The sequence below is a fragment of the Rhea pennata genome, chromosome 8, assembly GCF_028389875.1.
Source record: "Rhea pennata isolate bPtePen1 chromosome 8, bPtePen1.pri, whole genome shotgun sequence".
NCBI classification, from domain to species: Eukaryota; Metazoa; Chordata; class Aves; order Rheiformes; family Rheidae; genus Rhea; species Rhea pennata.
This window is the reverse complement of record NC_084670.1, coordinates 33,028,984-33,047,269: the sequence shown is the minus strand read 5'-3', so window position 1 is coordinate 33,047,269 and position 18,286 is coordinate 33,028,984. Positions and strand designations below refer to the sequence as shown.

Genomic DNA, 18,286 nt, shown 5'->3' with positions numbered 1-18,286 from the left:
AAACTTGGCTGTCTGCATCTTTCCTGCAGCACTGCCTCCCCAGTAGGTAGAAGGACAGTCGCACCAAGTTAATGCAATACTTCTCCTCGCTGTTCCTTGCAGATACACCTAAACGCAGCAGATATGGCTGTCAGCTGGGCAGCTGATTCTAGGGATAACTGCCAGCTATGGTAGTCAGAGCGAGGGCTGCTACAGATCTACTTCAGTTTCTATTTCCTGACTTTCAGAGAGTTTTAGTTTTGCTGAATGCAAGACTCGGGAATGGCTCTAGGTATCGCTGGGTGACCATGAAGCTTTCTTTGTGTTTATTGTTTCTGTCCATGGACAAACAATGCCAACAACCCCTTAAGCTAAGAGCCTGCAGCAAAGTGGCTAGCAGCGATAAAGAGAAGGAAGGAGGAACAAGTGAGAGTTTGACCTCACAACCCTTGTTTAGATTGCTGGTTCTTTTTAGTATTTCCTCCTGTTATTTTTTCAAGCATTTAGGGGAAGAGGAGGGAATTGTAGCCAAATCATTATTCATCTTATTCCATAATGTAAACATTTTTATCCTCTCTCCCCCCTTTTATATTTTTTCCTGGCATTTGTTGAAATATCTGTAGTAATGTACAAGAGAAATGAATTCTAGGATCTAAATTTTGGAAGGTTTATTCTGGGCAGCACACCAAGTAACAGGTAATTGTTCTGGCGGGACTACAAAGTTCTGCTTTCAGTCTGCAGCAGTGAGGTACGTGCGTGAAATGAGGATAGAATATAGGCCTTCAGGCTGTGGCTAGGACCCTTGCAGCTGGATTACAGGATGTAGGTAAATGTCCTTTGAAAAAATTCCTTCATTTTAAGATGGGGTGGGGGGAGCTGTAGAACCATCGCGCTCTCAGTTTTTAACCTCGTCCCCTTTTCTGTATTCTCTGGCTCTCCAGAGTATTTGAAGACTTCCAAATCCTGTCCAGTACTTATGTGGGCTGTGCAAAGGTGAAAGATTGCTCCACTTTTTTTATATAAAAGACTGGGACAAAAGCTAGCCTTGAAGTAGTTCAGTTGCCAAATACTCACCCTGACAAAATCAGAGGGAAAAAAAAGAAAAAAAAAAAAAAAGAAAGGCTGCTGGTGTTTCTTCTATTGCTTATTTAGACAGGCATGCACAATTTGAGAATCTGAACACATCAAGAGAAAACACATTCAGTCTAATACACCCATGCTTCTTCAGGGGAAATTTGGTCTGTATGTAAGAAAGAAAAATCTTCACTGTGAGATCAACTAGCCATTGGAATAGGCTGCCTAGAGAGGTGGGAGAATCTCCCTCACTGGAAGTATTCAGGACTTGGCTTGACAGGGCCCTGGACAACCTAATCTGAGGTCCCACTTCCAGCAGAAGGTTGTATGCGATATCTCCAGAGGTCCCTTGCAATCTACACTTTTCTATGATCCATGATAATACTTCTAATCATCATGTTTTAGCATAAGTTGGAACACTAAAAAAATGATTTTATTTTCTCTCATGTCAGACAAGTGAGGATTCCAATGCCTAAGGAAATACTAACTTTATTAAGAAGTAGAAGTGGAAGGAAAAGCAATAGTTGCATTACCCTTATGTACATTATTACAACTAACTGTGGTCAAAACCAATCTGGTAAAGCTGAACTGCATGGATAACCAAGGAGAATATAGATTTCTGCTAAATGTCAGCCAGAAAAGCTATCTTTTTTTTTTTTTTTTTTTTTTTTTTCCCTGCATAGGGCTGCTTTAGTTTTGTAAATAAGCCAGTAAGTTCAATACAGTACAGCAAAACTAGTGGGGTTGCAGTGATGGAAGTGCAAGCAATTTTTATGAGCATACTATGCTTTTCAATAGAAGCAGAATAAATATTGACATTTAAATTGCTTTTAAAAATCACTAATAATTTGATAGCGTTTTTCCATTTTAAGTAATTACTATTATATAAAAATGTACAATGAATTACTATTATATAAAAATGTACAATGACCACTTGCCACAGGGCTTGAGGTAAGCTACTTTCAAGTTAAGGTAAGGTGCAGTATCTTGTTCTGGAGAGGTTAGTGATTTCTGAGGCTTTTTCTACCTGAGCGTTCGTGGTGTGCAGACTGGTCATCCTTCTCTGTGATCAGACTGCACCCAAAAGAATCTGTTTATTTGCAGTAAGTCAAGTTCAGAATCTGAAAATGTTTTAAGAAAACAAACCGGATATGACAGCTGGCAATATGCCTTATGTACAAGAGCAGAAGGAGCTATTATATACTGCTACTAGAGCAAACCATAATGTTTTATTACAAAACATTATATAAATATTATATTTAATAATACAAATCAAGATCATTATATAAAGTAGCATTAACCGTCATAAAAGATGCATCAGACACTGCATGGCCAGGCAAACGCAGTGTGTACATGGCTTGCACAACAGTAATGTTGTAGGAGTTTAATTTTGCTTTTTTCTTTTTTTAGCAGTAGTTAACATAGAGGAATATAAAATAAAGCAAAGCTAATGCTAGGGTGCAACCTGTGTTATTATAGCCTGACATATATAATTTTCACAAGATAACAGCTGTGGTAAAGATAACACCTAATGAGAACCCAAGCTAGACAACAAGCTGAAATAGCAGACTACTTGTTACCCACAACAGTAGCAACCAGAAGAGCAACACAGTAAGTGCCGGAGAATCAGTGCAGAGGTAACGATGTATCAGTTCCTTACATTTGCTCTCCTAAAGCACAGTAAAGACTTCAGTGTCCGGATGTTACTACCCAAGTAAGTTTGGCTATAGTTAATTGCTACAATTCTTGATTCTTGCTTTACCATAAGATGCCTGTTGCAATTTATAAACCAGTTAGCATCCTAGGGGCAGATCTGCAGCATTTGATCTGCATCCGTGTGTGCTGGAGGAGGGGACTGAGCCCCTGGCACAGGTGCCCACAGGTGGGTAACACTGGAGATGTTCTTCTGTTGTCTGGGCAGGTTCTTCTATGACAAGGCCAAAGGCAACCTGGAGAAGAGCATTTGGCTAATAGGATTACAAGGATCAGCGGGTTCCTGCGCTGCCAATGCGATCAGGACATCATGCCTTTTGCTGTGAAGGCTTAACACTGCCTGACTTTCACATGTCAAAAGCTAGGCTTGGATCAAGATGTTTGTGAGAAAGTATATACTCTGGCCATCGTTACCTGAAAAACTTGTAAACAGTTTGGGATCTATTTACTCTAGTTAAAAAACCTGGGGTGCTAAATTTTTTGTAGCGGACAAGACAGTCACGTCTGAGAGAGAGAAAAAAAATGTAACTATCCAGATCTCCCTTGTGTATCAGCTATGCTTCTGAACTCTTATAATCTGCTCAGTGTGCAAGAGGATTTGGGAAATCCCTTTTCAATACACACATATGCCTTCTTGGAGAGGCTCCTGATGAGCAGTTTCTCTGTGGAAAACAGAGACTTGGAAAAGGAAGACTGTGTTTAAACCCTATGCTTAGTCTTAATGAATATATTCTGAATATAAAGCAACCAAAACCATCTGTGCCCAGAAGAAGCAAATCCAGATGTGGTGGGGATTTTTCCTCTCCTTCCTTAATCATGTCAGCAGGATCATTCAGCTTCTGCAGCGTACGACTGCCATACTTTTGAAGGATTGTTAATAACACATGAATATCAGCTCACTTGGGAGGAAAGTTTCAGCCGTATCTTTGTTAATCAAATGGAGGCAGAATTTCTGTACAGGTCACAGATGCAATATAATCCCACCTTAACTCCTCTAAGCACAGAGGCATGCTGCAATTTAATTTCATGAACAAGAAAAATGACAAATCTGCTTTATAGTTTTTGAGGTCTTGCCTTGCCAAACTCTGTTCGTAGGCAGCGAGATGCCCCTCACGTGACACACTCAGTGGTACATTTTCCGTTCAGACAAGAAGTGGTTGATTTTGCTCTTTAGCTACTCTAAGACTAGTAAAGGAATATGTGGTTTGGTTGCGCTTCCTGCCAGGCAGGACAGTGAGCAACAGAGATACAAAATTTCAGTGTCTTTTAGTTCTCGAACATACCAAACAGGTAGTTAATAGCAACAAAAGAAAAGCTACTCTCCTCTTTGCAGCGAGGCAGTTGTGCTAGTCCCTCAGACTGTCTCCACTGTACGTGAGCCTACTTCCTGCTACCTGAGCCGAAAACCCCTTAAATCTGCCTGCTGGAAATCACACCCTATAAACTCATTTCCACCACTTGACGTGGTTTTTCTTTTTGTCTTCCCAAGCAGGTCTCGCTGCCCTTTTGAGGCTGTAAAGGATCCATCGCATCTACCACAGACTGATTTTTATCCTGAATTTTCTGGTGAGATCAGCGGATTTAGCTGTTCCTTCTGGCCACTCTGAAGTGGAAAGTGCAGTCAACGGGGGCTTTATTTACTGGTTTCTGTACAGCATCTCTGCTCCAAGGTGAGGGAACACATACATGCATCATGTTTGACAATGAGGAAGCTTGCATCAACAATGAATTTGCAAAGACCTGTATGTTAGCTGCTTTGACAAGAATGTTCTCGCTAATTAAAATACTGCTTTTAATGGCAAACAAGCAGGAATGTTCATTAAAACCTCTACCAGACGAACTTAACAGATTTCATAATCTAGTGACTAAGAAGAGAAGGAAGGGGTGTTGGAATGTACCAGGTATGATTTAATAGTGCACTCCCTAAATAGAAAAGTTCAATATGTATGATTTAATTTGCATAAATGCAAAAAAAAAAAATTACTTGGCATCTGGGCAGGCAAATGGACCAGGTAGCAGCTGGAGGCTCCTCTCGACTCTTGGATGCTTTAATGTATAGGGAAGACAATTGAGAATCAGATCTTAAGGATTCTGAATTTCACATCTCTGCTCAGAGACTTCACTTGCTCCCACATACCCTCACTCCAGTGTCACATCCTAAGAAATCCAGAATTTCCTCCTTACTGGTTGTCGTTTGTATTTGGTTTACTTTGTACTTTCCTGTTCATCTAGATGCTGCATTGCCTCTCCAGACTCCCCCAAAACAGACTCCAGCTTCAAAGAGTCACAAGACTGACATCAAAAGAACAAGATTAAAACAGCGCTCTCGTTAGGTTTCTGCCATGGCAGGAGACAGGGCTAACTGCCCAGGAATAAGAATAGAGGAGGGAAGAAGAAGAGTAGGACCGCTTGCTACAGGGCTTGAGGTAAGCTACTTTCAAGTTAAGGTAAAGTGCAGTATCTTGTTCTGGTGAGGTTAGTGATTTCTGAGGCTTTTTCTACCTGAGCGTTCGTGGTGTGCAGACTGGTCATCCTTCTCTGTGATCAGACTGCACCCAAAAGAATCTGTTTATTTGCAGTAAGTCAAGTTCAGAATCTGAAAATGTTTTAAGAAAACAAACCGGATATGACAGCTGGCAATATGCCTTATGTACTTACAGCTTCTTTATTTTGTTAGAAAAAGCATAAGCCTCTCAGAATATATTTACAGGTCTCTGTTTTAATTCTAAGTGAACAGGGAACCTACGTCACCCTGAAGGGCTCATGAATATGGGAAAGAAGATAACAAACAGACCTTCTCCCACGTGTATATTGTTTCTCAGAGGCCTAGCCCTGTCCTTTACACAAAAGTTAACAATGTGCAATTCTCCTAATTTTTGAGAAGCAATTCTATTTATCTAAGCAGCATTCTTCTGTTTTGCTTACTTAGAGGAGCAACACCCTGCAGTGTGATGTTTGAGAAGACTGACTTTAGTGAACATGTCAGTATACATTAAGGCTACGGCTATTCTGCAAAGCCAACAAGCTTGTATGAAAATGCAGTGCTACCAGCTGATTCTTTTATCATGCATTGCAAGAGACTTGGCATTTGTCTTTAAAGCCCAGCTGCTTAAATCCTACTATTCGAGCATTTCAGGTGTCGAAAAAAGAGAAAAGGTTCTAGCCCTCATTTACAGGAGAGCATTTCTGACCCCACCTCACTCTTCAAAAACTAAGAAAAATAAGTTTTACCCTATGTTTTCTGACTTCACACTAAAAGGTATGTGTCTGAGGAACAAGATGCATGCTTTCTGGATGCTGAGGTTGGAAATGCCAGGAGATTTTTAACAGTTCTAACCTCTAGGTGAGCCTTACAGTGAGCTACGTATATTTACTGAATATGATTAGAGAACTACTGACTCTTCCATGTCAACCTTAATGCATTTTTATGAGGAAGTTTCTCTGCTGAAAAGTTTTAAAAAATCCCTCAGATCAGATTAAAATGTGTGGACTAAATGGATGTTTATAAACAATTTGCAACCAAGCAGAGTAAAATGATGAATGTTATCTACAATTTGATATTCAATAAACACTGGTATTTAGTGAGTTTTCAAATGATTGCTGTTTACATGCAGAATCAAAAGAAAGCATAATTGGGAAAAAACAAGGAGTGGAGAAGGAAGGTGGAAAAGCCTAGTCCCTGCATTGGGTTGTGCACTCAATCTGCCTGATTACATTTCATCCTGCTCCACCTTTTTACACCATCTTCTTTCACAGAACTACTGAAATATAGAGATACCCTTACAAATTATGTAATTTGCACTTTTTTTGTAAATTTACAAATTACATAATTTGTAAGGGTATCTCTGTATATATCTTCTTTATTTACCTTGTGCTATTGAAATATAACTTTGCCTTGCTTTTCCTCTGTGATGAGCAATTCACAGTCCTCAGGTCTGGTGTCATCCACACCTTCTGAAGTAACAAAAACAAGGAGTTTTATCTTTTTTCTTTTTTCCTTTGGATAATGACCATGCATACTACTTTTATTTCTCCCTAGACCATAGTAGCAGTTCATATACTGTCTCCAAGTCATGCCTTTCCATTAAGAATCCATTAAAATCTGCTCTTCTCCTGTCTGTGGGTTTTCAGAGCAATGCTTTTTATAGGCCTCTCAGAATTAGAGTAGCAGCTAAAGCACAACAAATTCTCACTGTCCTTAAGGCTATTTTATCAAAATATTGTTATTATTTGTTAGATCTCCAGCCAGAATAGTTATGGCTCTGTTTGCTAGTTAGTCAGTTAGGGATAATGTTTTTCTGGGTTGCTTAGACAGAAGGGATTCAGAACATATTTCAGCCACCAGCCTGTCCAGAGAAAAGGACTGTTTTTCTCTCTAGTACTACTTTCTGCAACCCAGTACTGCCTTTCAGACAACAATGATTAATGATTTCCTCTAGCTGTAGATAATTATCATGTCTCCTTAATAGTTTTATTATGTTTGTAGCTGTCTTTGTCAGCAGCACCTTGCTATCGTGCTTACAGAAGTCAATGATCTTAAAATGTCTACTTTTCCCTGGGAGAAATCTTATAAGGTAATTTTAGATAATTGCTTTTCTGCCCCAATGGATTTCATATGCATTTTATGCACTTAAATGCCTTTGCTAACACTGAACTGTGTTTACAAAGCAACCAGGAAGGCTGTGGGAGAATATAAACAGGATAAACCCTTCATTTTCCTCTGAAGCTAGAAGGTGCAGGCAAATGCTATTTTGCACCATGTCAGAGCAACTGGTTCCTTGTATATCTTAGGTGCCACTTAGTGCTGGTACGTAGGGGAAGTGGCCAACAATGTGACAAAAGATTTCATCAGTCCCTCTGATGACATGTCTGCAGTTTGTCAGCGCTGTGGTCCCGTTGAGGACTGTGTTTGACTAATTCACTGTCAAACACTTCACTGTGCTGGTAGGGCCATTTGGGTGGAGAATGGAGTCATGTATATGTCATTGCTGCTTCACAGTTAAGTTGCAATTCCCTCTGCAGAGAGACACCAATAAAGAAGTTTTTCACTCTTGAATTCACCTTCTGCATAGAATGGAAGAACACCATCATGTTGTCCTTTAGGGTACGATACAAAACAGGTGTTTATAGAAAGAATGTTTGAGGGAGACATAGAGCTTTTTCTCCTCAAAAATCAAGATTTCTTAGGAGAAAAAGCACAAAAGTGTTTTGTCTGTGTTGCTGTTATTTTGTTATTTTAATAGTGTTTAATTATCTTGTAATTGAGAAAAGGACCTGGGCGTCCTGGTGACCAACAAGTGGCACAAGCCAGCAACGTGCCCTTGTGGGGAAGAAGGCCAGTAGTATCCTGGGCTGCCTGCCAGCACATCGAGGGAGATGATCCTTGCCCTCCATCAGCACTGGTGAGGCCACCCCTGGAGTGCTGGGCTCCCCAGTACAAGGAGTTACTGGAGAAAGTCCAGTGAGGGGCCACAAAGATGGTTAAGGGACGGGAGCATCTGTCATATGAGGAAAGGCTGAGAGAGCTGGGACCGTTCAGCCTGGAGAAGAGCAAGCTCAGGGGCATCTTATTAATGTGTACAAATACATGGCGGGAGGGTGTAAAGAAGACAAAGCCAGACTCCTCTCCATGGTGTCCAGTGACAGGACTGGAGGCAACAGCTACAAACTGAAAAACAGGCAAGTCCATCCAAATAAAAGATTTTTTTTTTTTTTTTTTTTTTAACTGAGGGTGACTGAGTGTGGGAACAAGCTGCCCAGAGAGGTTGTGGAGTCTGCTTCCTTGGAGATGTTCAGAACCCACCTGGACCCGATCCTGTGCAATGTGCTGTAGGTGACCCTGCTTGAGCAGAGGCTTGGACTGAAGGGTCTCCAGAGGTCCCTGCCAACCTCAACCGTAGAAGATGTTGTAATTAAAAACAGTGTTCGGTTCTCTTTCTGTTTTCACACTAGCCACGATGAGACAGGGAGGTTTCCCATCCTGTCTGCGCACTGACATCTGTTCTTGAGCACAAAGCTTCTGGGATTTGGCTTATTTTCATCTTCTAAATGACGAGACAAAATAACCACCCATTTTACGGCTCATGAATTTTCCACAGTTTCTCCCTCCAGTTTCATGGAGATGACTTGCGTATTACATGTGACCGTGTTAAAGTTGCCCGAAGGAAATCCGGTAACAGACGTGCCTAAATGGAGGCCCGAGCCCTCTCTCGCACCCCGTAAAGCGCGAGACGGCTCGCAGCGCAGGCCGCCCGCTCCCGCAGCTCCGCGCCGCCGCCGGCACGCTGCGAGCCCTGCCGGAGGCTTTCGCGGCCGCGGGCGAAGCGCTCGCGTTCCCCTCGCACCTCCCCACGCGCCGCCGACCCGCCACCCGCCGGCACCCTCGGCTCTGCGCGGACGAGACGGCGCGCAGGCACGGCGCGCAGGCGGAAGGCGCGGCGCCGCCGGGGGCGCCCGCGGCCGCGCAGGCGGGGAGGGCGCGGCGCGGCGGCGGGGCGGGCGCCGGGGGGCGGGAGGGGCGGCGCCGCCCGCGGCCGCGGCTCCGCTCCGCTCCGCGCCCCTGCGCTCCGCTCCGCTCCGCTGCGCGGCCCCGGCATGGGCGGCTCTGCCTCCGGCCCGCTGGACGACAGCAAGTGCGCCTACATCCGAGGTAGGACTGCTTGGTCCCCTTAGAAATCAGGCGAGGAGAAACTTTTTTTTTTCTTTTTTCTTTTTTTTTTTTTGGTTAAATCGTGCGTATTACCACTAAACTAATAAAAAGCGTAGTTCTTCATGGGGTGTTTCGGCTCGTGCGAGGGCCAGCTCGCAAAAAGATGAAATACCCCTCGCCGCCGCACGCCTCGGTCCGCTCCTCGTCGCCGCGGCCGCAGCCCGAGTTACTCACGGGGCGAATTTTTACCTCCCGCCGCATCTGCGCGCGGAATCCCGCGTCGCGCGCGAGAGCGAGGCCTCCTCCCGCAGCGCTGCGCCCGCCGAGCTCGGGAGGTCCCCGGGGCGCGCGGCGGTCGCCCCGCGCGTCCGGGCGGCTCGGCCCGCAGCGCGCCTCCCCGGCGGCCGTCGCGATGGCTTTTGCAGCTGCACGTTCGCCGCTCGCAGGCGAAGAGGCGCCTGCGGAGTAGGATAGGCAGGGAAGCGTCCTTCTCGCTGGATCCCCCACGTTTGTGAAAGAGGAAATAATGCAGATGTTTGCTCTGGCTGTTACACGGAGCCGGGACGGAGAAGTTGGGGCAGAGAGCCGGAAAATCAGTCCCCGCCGAGCGTGTGCGAAATGGCCCTGGTTGTACGCCGCTGGGATTAGTTCCTGTAGCTCAAGGTAGGGTGTCTTCTCCTCGCTGAGAGGGGCAGAGCTCCTCAGCCACGTTTGTCTATCAGTACCCATCTTCGCGTAAGCAAATAGTAAAGTGAGATCAGCACAAGAAAGGGAATCAAAACATCGCTGTCTGTATCGCCTGGCTCGAGTTTGCCCTTCTTGCTGGGGGCGAGGATCCCCCACTCCCAGCTCTTGCTTGGACAAATAACTGAGGACGCGCTTCACGTCCCAGCTGCCCCCGAGGGATTGCTTACAGCCGGGAAGGGACGCGGGAAGAGCGTCTCCGAATCCCACTGCTTCCGTGGGGCGCAGCCTGGCACGCGTGCCAAAATTGCGACTCCGGCCGAGGTCAGGGCACGCAAGATCCAGCCCTTGCTTACCTGCCGCTGCCGGCGATAGAGCTCGGTCTGGCGTACTGCACGGATTGGAGGCAGCCTGAAACGCCAACTTCGTAAACTAAAAAACCAGCAGATTTTTAGCTGGCTCTTTAAGGCTTGCTTTATTTTGCAGAAGGTTGCTTTTGTGTGTGTGTGTGTGCGTGTGTGGTTTTTTTCCACCCTGAAGATGATGTAGGGTAGACTGGAGTTGAAAGGGTAGGGAGGTATCTGCTTTTTGTCAGTACAGCGGTAAATCAGTTGTGAGGTGTCTGGCTCAGCGATACGATCTCCCACATCTTACTGGGAGAATACAGCCAGGTAACGCTGCGGAAACTCGGTGTGATTTCCTAAATCTGAGATATTCAGTCATATTGGCCTAAGCATCTGTACGCTGGAGACCGGAAAGCCTGAGTATTGCTTCAAGTGAGCGTCTGGACTAGATTATCTCTAGCGCTTCCTTCCCATCTGTGAGTAAATTAGTGCTTGCGATTCCTGTGTGCTACTTTTGGCACTGGATTTTGGTATCTGCTGGTGGCTCGTGACCCCTTCTCTGTGCCCATGCAGCAGAAGCTTGCTGAGATTGACCCTCAGCTTGCTTGGGGCTGGTCCACACCATTCCACCCTCCACCTACATCTGCGAGCTCTCCTAGGTGGTGCGTCAGCGGAGCAGCTGGTCTCAGCAAAGCATGGCCAAAATCATAGGGACAGAGCTAAATGTGGCTTCTTGAACGTGTTGCGTGACTGCTGTGTGGTTGTTGTCCTGCTGCTAATTTGCTGTTGTCAGGAGGATAATTTAATTTGTCTAAAGCAGTGTCCTGGCACTGTGAAACGTTGTAGTTTAGTTAGATAATGCTTCAGCTACAACCCAACACAGCAGATGGAAACGAGAGATTGTGGGCTAATGGGACCAATGCAGGTTTCAGCCATAAACCCATATGGCTTCTCCATTGGCATGCGGGCAAATTTACAGCTCTTTTAATTCCTGAAGATCTGTTTGCTCACGTTGCGCATTTGAGGGATGAGAGGAAAGCAAAGCAGGTACAAAAACTGTGCATGTGTGTGTGCAAAAATACACGTTCGTGTGTCTGCGTAAGCCGCGAAGGACAGTGCCGCCCGGCGTTAGCACCTGCTGCGGGAGACGCCCGAGAGGTGCCGTGCTTGGGGCTCCTTGAGCCCCGCGGGTAAATAACCTCAAGCCTTGCCAGACCAGTTGGAGGAATGAATTTCAGAGATGACTAAGAAAGCGTTTTGCCTAGGAGTCTCACAACTGCTGAATGTAAGGACTGGGATTTCCGCATAAACCTCCCCTGACCTCTGTGCTCCTGAAGTAGTGTTGGAACAGCCAAATTGCAGATCACCGAGACTCCAGTGCGTCTGTGCGTGAGGCGGTATCGAGAGCCGTACCTGTAAGCCAGCTAGTGTAAGTGCTGAAATGAGAATGTAGCATGTTTTCGGAAGCAAATAATGCCTGACCGGAGAGCACACAGTGCCAACGTGCAGTTTTTCAACCGGTTTTTGCTCGTTTATTGGCGGCCTGTGAAATGAATGTCACGGTAAGGTACTAGAAGAACGTGAGTGAGCAAGGACACCTAGGAGGACGGCTTGGGTTTGCTGGGAGAAGAGTAGATTTGGGGCTGAGGTGAAGAGTAGGAGAGTCTCCCGTATTGGGTCAACAAGCAGGAGCAAGGGAAAAAGGACAGCACACTTACAGGGTCATTCGTGTTAAAACCTTAGTAATATCAAAGATATCGTCTGTTCTGTGTTGAATGAGCCTAATTTTTAACCGCACCAATGCTGATTTTCTTTTTTGTTCTGTTTATTTAAGATCTTTAAGGTGTTTTAAATCTACAAAAATTATTCACGGTAAAACGTGTGATTTCAAAGCCCACTGAAATTAAAGGAAATTTTTGTATTACGTCCTCTAGCTTTTGGATTGAGGCCTTAAAAAGGAGTAGAAGAACTATGGAGGGAAAAATCCTTCCTTGTAGGGTTTGGATGGGACTAGATGTGAAATATTAAGGATGGAAATGTTTGGGGTTTGAAAATGAGCAGTAATAATTAGGAGGCTGGAAGCTGGTCATGTGAAAAGAGTTTATTAAAAGAATTTATGCTTGCAGTGTGATGAGGCATGGACTGAAGTTGCCATGGGAGGTGTTCGTTACGTGTGCTTTTGCCTAATGATATTTAATGGGCGTTACACCCAACAGGGAGCGGTATGAGGGTGGTACGGTGGTGATCACCACCGGCGGCCCAAGTTGCTGGAGGCGTAAAGCTGTCTCGAGGACAAGGCTTCTCAGTCCATGGCTTTTAACTTTTGCACTTGTTTTTAAGCAGTTTTGCCTTCCTTCCTTCCTTCCCTTCTTGCCGCTGCTGTGTTCGCTCGTCAGGGCGCTCAGCCCTTTCGCAGCAGGTCCAAGGAAGGTGGGGATGGGCCTGTGACTGCGGCACCCAGGCATCAACCATGCGGATTTCTTCATTAAATTTTTTTCTTTCTCTTTCCTAGCCGATCTTCCCACAGCCCTGATATGCATTCACCAGCTAAAGCCTTTACAACTATCTTTTTAGCAATTTGTTTTGCCCCTGCATTTTAGCATGCAGCTATGTAACTTTGTGCCCAAGAATGAGATCAGTTGGTTTGGATGTGTTCCTACAAGGGGCAGCGTACTTAGAAAAAATAAACAGATTCCTCCTGTTTTGTCAAATTTTAGAGACTGAATAGGAGCCTGCTTTGCCCTCTGCTTAAAAGATGAGATAAGGAAATCGGTTGCGAGTTTTACGGAAAGCACGTGAGCATATACCATCCCCCTTCTGCTCAGATGTAAGGGGAGAAGTCCTACCACCTCCGAGAGAGAGACAGAGGCGAGTGCTTGCTGATACCGTTTTGGGCTTAAATTCTGCCCAGAATTTCATGCGCTGTTCCTCATGAGCAGGGATGCTAGAGAGTGGGAGAATAACTTGGAATTAACTGTGGAAAAAAAAAGGCCTTTTTTTTGGAAAGGTCCTCAGACTGTCTACTGGATTTTCTCCTTTAAACTGTCGTGAAGTCCTTCTGGTTTTAATTTGGGCTGCAACTGCAAGAATAGAGGAGTTCTGCAAAAAAACTGGCAGTATCTACTGGCTTTTCTTTCAATCTCTTAAAAGTTACGTGCACTGCTGTCTTTCGAAAGTCCTCTCTCTTTCGTTTTTGGCAGGTAAGCTCAGTTTTAGTGTAGGAGTATGACACCTCCCAGCCTCTGCTTCTCCACTCTTACATGACGCTTCTCATCTTAAGATTCTGCGATTTCTTTAAAAAGCTAAGTGCTTTTTTTTTTTTCGGTGATTAGCAGAATCTAAGGAAGTTAAGTAATTAAGGTTAAGTAATATTTCCTCTCAAAAATATAGGTTGAGCCCAGAATTCATGACTCCAAGTTAGCACTCAGGAAGTGGTACTACACCTTTCTGAGTAGGCATAAATAGCTACTTAGGCAAAATGGAAAAATAAAGTGAAATGGATAGGGAATTCAAATTTCAATCTGAATATGAGCTGCTATTCTTCAGTATATGAGTCTCTCTGCTAAGTTCTTGAAGATATGAAGACGGGCGGTTGTCACAACCAGTCCTTTTGACTTTATTTGCTTGCTGAGAAGTTTTTGCCTTCAGAGGGCTTGTTGCTGTTGCAGCCAGTGGCAGAGGTTCATCCCATGGGTTTAATAAAAGGTGTTTGGCTGTTTTGGAAAGCAGCACCAGCTTCTCTTTGCTTCTTACATTCCTTAATTCAGTGCACTTTATCTTAGCTTTGTGCTGAACGCAACCAAAAGGTGCCTGCCTGGCAGGGATGCGACCGAGGGGCAAAGCTACCTGCCGTCCAAATTCCATGGAATTCACTATATTTGGGAACTTCAGCTTTGAGAGATTAGGGCAGGCAATTTTCCACTGCTCATGTTGTCCCGTTCGTTACCTGCTCTCTAAAGTGCTGCCAGTGGTTTTTGAAGTTCACAGTCATGCTGTCTCGCAACAGGCATTTGCACCAGCAGGAGACTTTCCCTATTCAAAGCTGGAGGTACGTTTTTGTTCTGCAGGTTCTCCGCGGTCACACCACATTCGTCTTCTGTAAGCGGGCTGAGGTTTTCACAGATACAGTGCTGAAGGAAGCACTGGGCATCAATGAAAAGAGCTTCTTCACAACACAAAAAGTGAGCAATGCACTCGCGTTTGGCCCCCAAACTGCAATATTTTAAGGCACGCTGTAAGGGCGGCAGCTACAGCTCTTTGGTATTTGCCATTTTCAAAAACCGTGAAGCCTTGAGGCTCTGTAATTTGCACAGCTTGGCCACAAATGATCAGTAAGGCGATCTTTGCATTTGATAGGAATTTTATTGATATTAAGGGAGGAGAAAGAAAGTCCTGAGCTTGTCGTGCGGGTGATTAAAGCAGCTTTGTTGTTGATGCCTTTGGGCAGTGGCAGCTGAAGAGCTAACGCCTCGGTCAGGAAGGATGATATTCATAAGCAATGTGGTCATGGCTGCTTTCAACAGCGTTTCTTTTTACAGCTTTTCCCTTTGCGTACAATAAGCATTCTGTTCTCTTAGCACTTAAAAGCAGTAAAAATTGGATTCAAGTTCTCGAGCGTACCCACATGCCTTCTCGTTGCTTTTGCAGTTAAAGGGCAGGGATGAAACGCGAGGCTGGCTCTTCCATAGAAGCAAGATGAAAACTTACTGAGATGGCTTAAGCTCTCAGAAGGAAGGGTTGGCGTGTTTGGGTTTTCTGGAAGATATATCCTGCGCTTTTTGATTAGCTTTACACATAAAAAAAAAAAAAAATCTGATGCTGAATCCATGCTGATGCTCAACTCGACGCGTTTAACCTAAAGTTTGAGTGAACGAGTTCGTGTGCATATTTAATTTCATGCTAATTTTGTAAACTGTAAGCATTTAATCCTCATGCTGCTGTGAAAAGACTTTGGTTATTAGACATCAAGGCTTGCTCTTCCACTTCCAACAGTGGTAAAGCTTCAAGCTGGCATATTAGACCGCTGTAGCTCTTCCAGTAGTTTTCTGCAGAACATGTTGCAGGCTGGATGTAAACAGGGGAGGTGGCAGGGAACCATCAGAGCTTGACCCTCGTCGTTGGTAGATCTTTGCCGCTGGCTTTGGCGGGAGCATGCTCAAGCCCTGGGATCTCTGCAGGCTTGACCATCATTGCAGATGGTGGGCGACAAACCTGGTGGTTCCCCATCTGAGTAGGTGATGTACCATGCAACACTAAAATGGGCCCAGAGAAATGAAAAAGTGGGCCCATGGAATAACAGAACAAGGAAATAATAGAGTATACCAGTTCTCAGAGCAGGGTCAGACCTTTTAAACCGTTTCAGTTCATCCAGGCCAGACAGAGTTAACACCTGGAACACATGGCAGAGACCAGCTACACCTTGAAGCACTAGCGGCCACTAAATACTTTCCCAGCCAGCTTAAGCAAAAAATAGCCAAGACTCCTTTCTATTATAAAAACACCTGGGATCTCCCACGAAGCTTGACGTTCCCCAGATCAAGGTAGCAGCAGGTTTTGTGGAGCTCGAAAGCCTGCTTTGCCCACGCGGGCCGTTTCTAAAGATGCCTTGCCCGGGAGCTCAGGTGGCTCGTTCGCCTGAGCAATACCTCCCTGGCATGGCTCCTGGTTTTCCGTTCTGCACGCTGGAGATCCCGGCGCCAAGATTTGGCTTCGGATGCAATAGCTGCACACTCGCTGCCTGCCAAAGAGCTTTCCATTCGTTTTTTCAGTGATACGCAGCATAATTTCTTCAAATAGGCAAAAGGCGGCACCACCAACGCAGAGCCTACAGCCAGCTCTCCTCTGCCCTTCTAGGCAGCGCTCTTTTAAAAACCCTCCGCATTTGTTGTCTGAGGATTGGTTTTTATTTTTAAAGCTTTACATGAGCTTTTCCTTCTTTTGTAGGAAACCACGGTTGCTATTTGTGCTGTGATTCTGCAGGGGTTTTTAGTGATGTTGGTGAAGACCTGATTTTCGAAGCAGCAGTGTGGGTGTGAAGTACCTTAAAGTACCTTGAGACCATCGTCTCAGGTCTGACCCGCTTTCGTTGCAGCTCGCTATTCCGTATCTTAGTGGCCACACAAGAGGAAAAGAACCAGCTTTTATCATTCCCGGGGAAGGGGTTAATGGCAGGGTCTGAGAGGAAAGGAAAAAAAAGGAGGGGGGAACCCACTTTTTTACTTCTAGGAGTCTTGTTTGAAGTAATACATTTTGTATGATTTAGCCTGCCAGATGCTCTCCCCTTTTTTTTTCTGCTGCAGAGGAGGCTTTGCCAGGCCTCAGCTGTTCCGGCTGAAGTTTCCGTGCTGGACGCCTGCTGCAGAACGCATTTTTGAGTAAACGTGGGCTAGAATGGGTGAGCGTTACTCTGGGAAGTGAGACAGAGGAAAACGCGTTTCTCCTGCATTTGGGCGTTCTGTTGAGCAGCTCGGGCATCTCCAGGAAGGGGAAGGAAAGGGAAACCCCACAGCTCGCTGCATCTCTTCACCCTTTTGGAGTTTTTGAGGTTTTGAAAAGCCAATGGAACTTTCTTCTGGGGCTGGTTGTCGCATTGGCTGAAACGGTCAGTGGCTCCTAACCTGCCTGATGAGGCTCGAGGGGGACCAGGGTGCAAAGGCAGCTTTTTTGGTATTTCTTTCTTGGCTTCATCCAGGAGGAGACCCCAGCTTTTGTTCCTTCTGAGATTTCCCAGTTTTCTGAGCGCGTCACAAGTTGATCTTCTCACTGAGGTGTTGGATAGGGGCTGGGGAGCGGTGGCTATCATTTTGGGTGGTCCTCTTGGCAAACCCTGGGTTGAATTTTTCCAGGAATTAGCCATCTTCAAGCTCTCCCTCGATTTCCAGGCGAGCTCCCGCTGAGTTCAGCTGTGGCTGTGAGCACTCGGCATTCCTGTAAATCAGAAAAACTTCCAGACCTCCGCAACGAATGAGGCAGGTGCCATACGGGGTGCATTATAAGATGATATTTTTAGATGTGATTGGAATGAAAAACCGGCTTTAAGCCCTGCTACATCTGCTTCGTTACTCTTCTGCTCTTTGCCCATAGCAGCAAAAATACTGACAACAGAAGGTCTGAGCTTAAGGAGGATCTGGGAGTGCTGATGGCAGGAGGGATCCAGACGGGAGGCTTGTATTGATGTGTCGGCAAGGATCAACCAAAAATCTGCCAGATTATCGACTGATCTAACTTGATGGTGATTTTTATGGTGCTTTGGGAAGGAAAAAGCTGTTGGACTGCAGTCAGAATTTTACGGTGTGGCAAGCATTATTTTTGCTCGCAAGCCTGATTTATTCCCAAAGCACCTTTCATCCTTTGCACTGGGGGAGGTACTGTTACAGTAGAAAAAAATGGAAGGTTTAATGATGCATTTAAAATTGTTTCCAAATGCACATAGCAAAGGGAACGGGCTGAATTAAAGATTCAGAGGCGGCAGGAGTTCTGGCAGTTCCTACCTGGAAGTTCTTGATTTTCAAGTGCTTTTGAAAATGGACTCATCTTTGTTTCCCTATTTCCTCTGTGCTTACCAAGCTTGCTAGTTTGCAGTGGGCTTTCCAGGTACAGGCAGTGAGCAGAGATCATCTGGCGTTTCATTTACCCCCTTTCAGCTGCAGCAAAGGGCAAGCATCTCTACTAGACCTTGGAGTGCTGAAAGCCAGAGACTGGAGAACTTCTGTATGGTTGGAACAAGAGGTTTGAGAGAATGAGACTAAGCTAGCCAAAAATATGAGGTGAGAAATCTGTGAGTTTAACAGCGTGGACTCTCCAGTCTCTTCCACGTGGGAGAGGTTCAGCAGGGCAGCAAGGC

General features: G+C 45.3%; 1 protein-coding gene across 1 annotated transcript in view; it reads left to right on the top strand.

Moving 5' to 3' along the window:
- Positions 1-9,308: 9,308 nt before the first annotated feature.
- Positions 9,309-18,286, top strand: part of NIBAN1 (niban apoptosis regulator 1) — a 47,153-nt gene continuing 38,175 nt past the window's right edge. Inside the window, exon 1 of the mRNA XM_062581464.1 lies at positions 9,309-9,415. Coding sequence (XP_062437448.1) covers positions 9,361-9,415 — 55 coding nt within the window. The 5' untranslated portion in view covers positions 9,309-9,360. The remainder of the gene's footprint in view (positions 9,416-18,286) is intronic.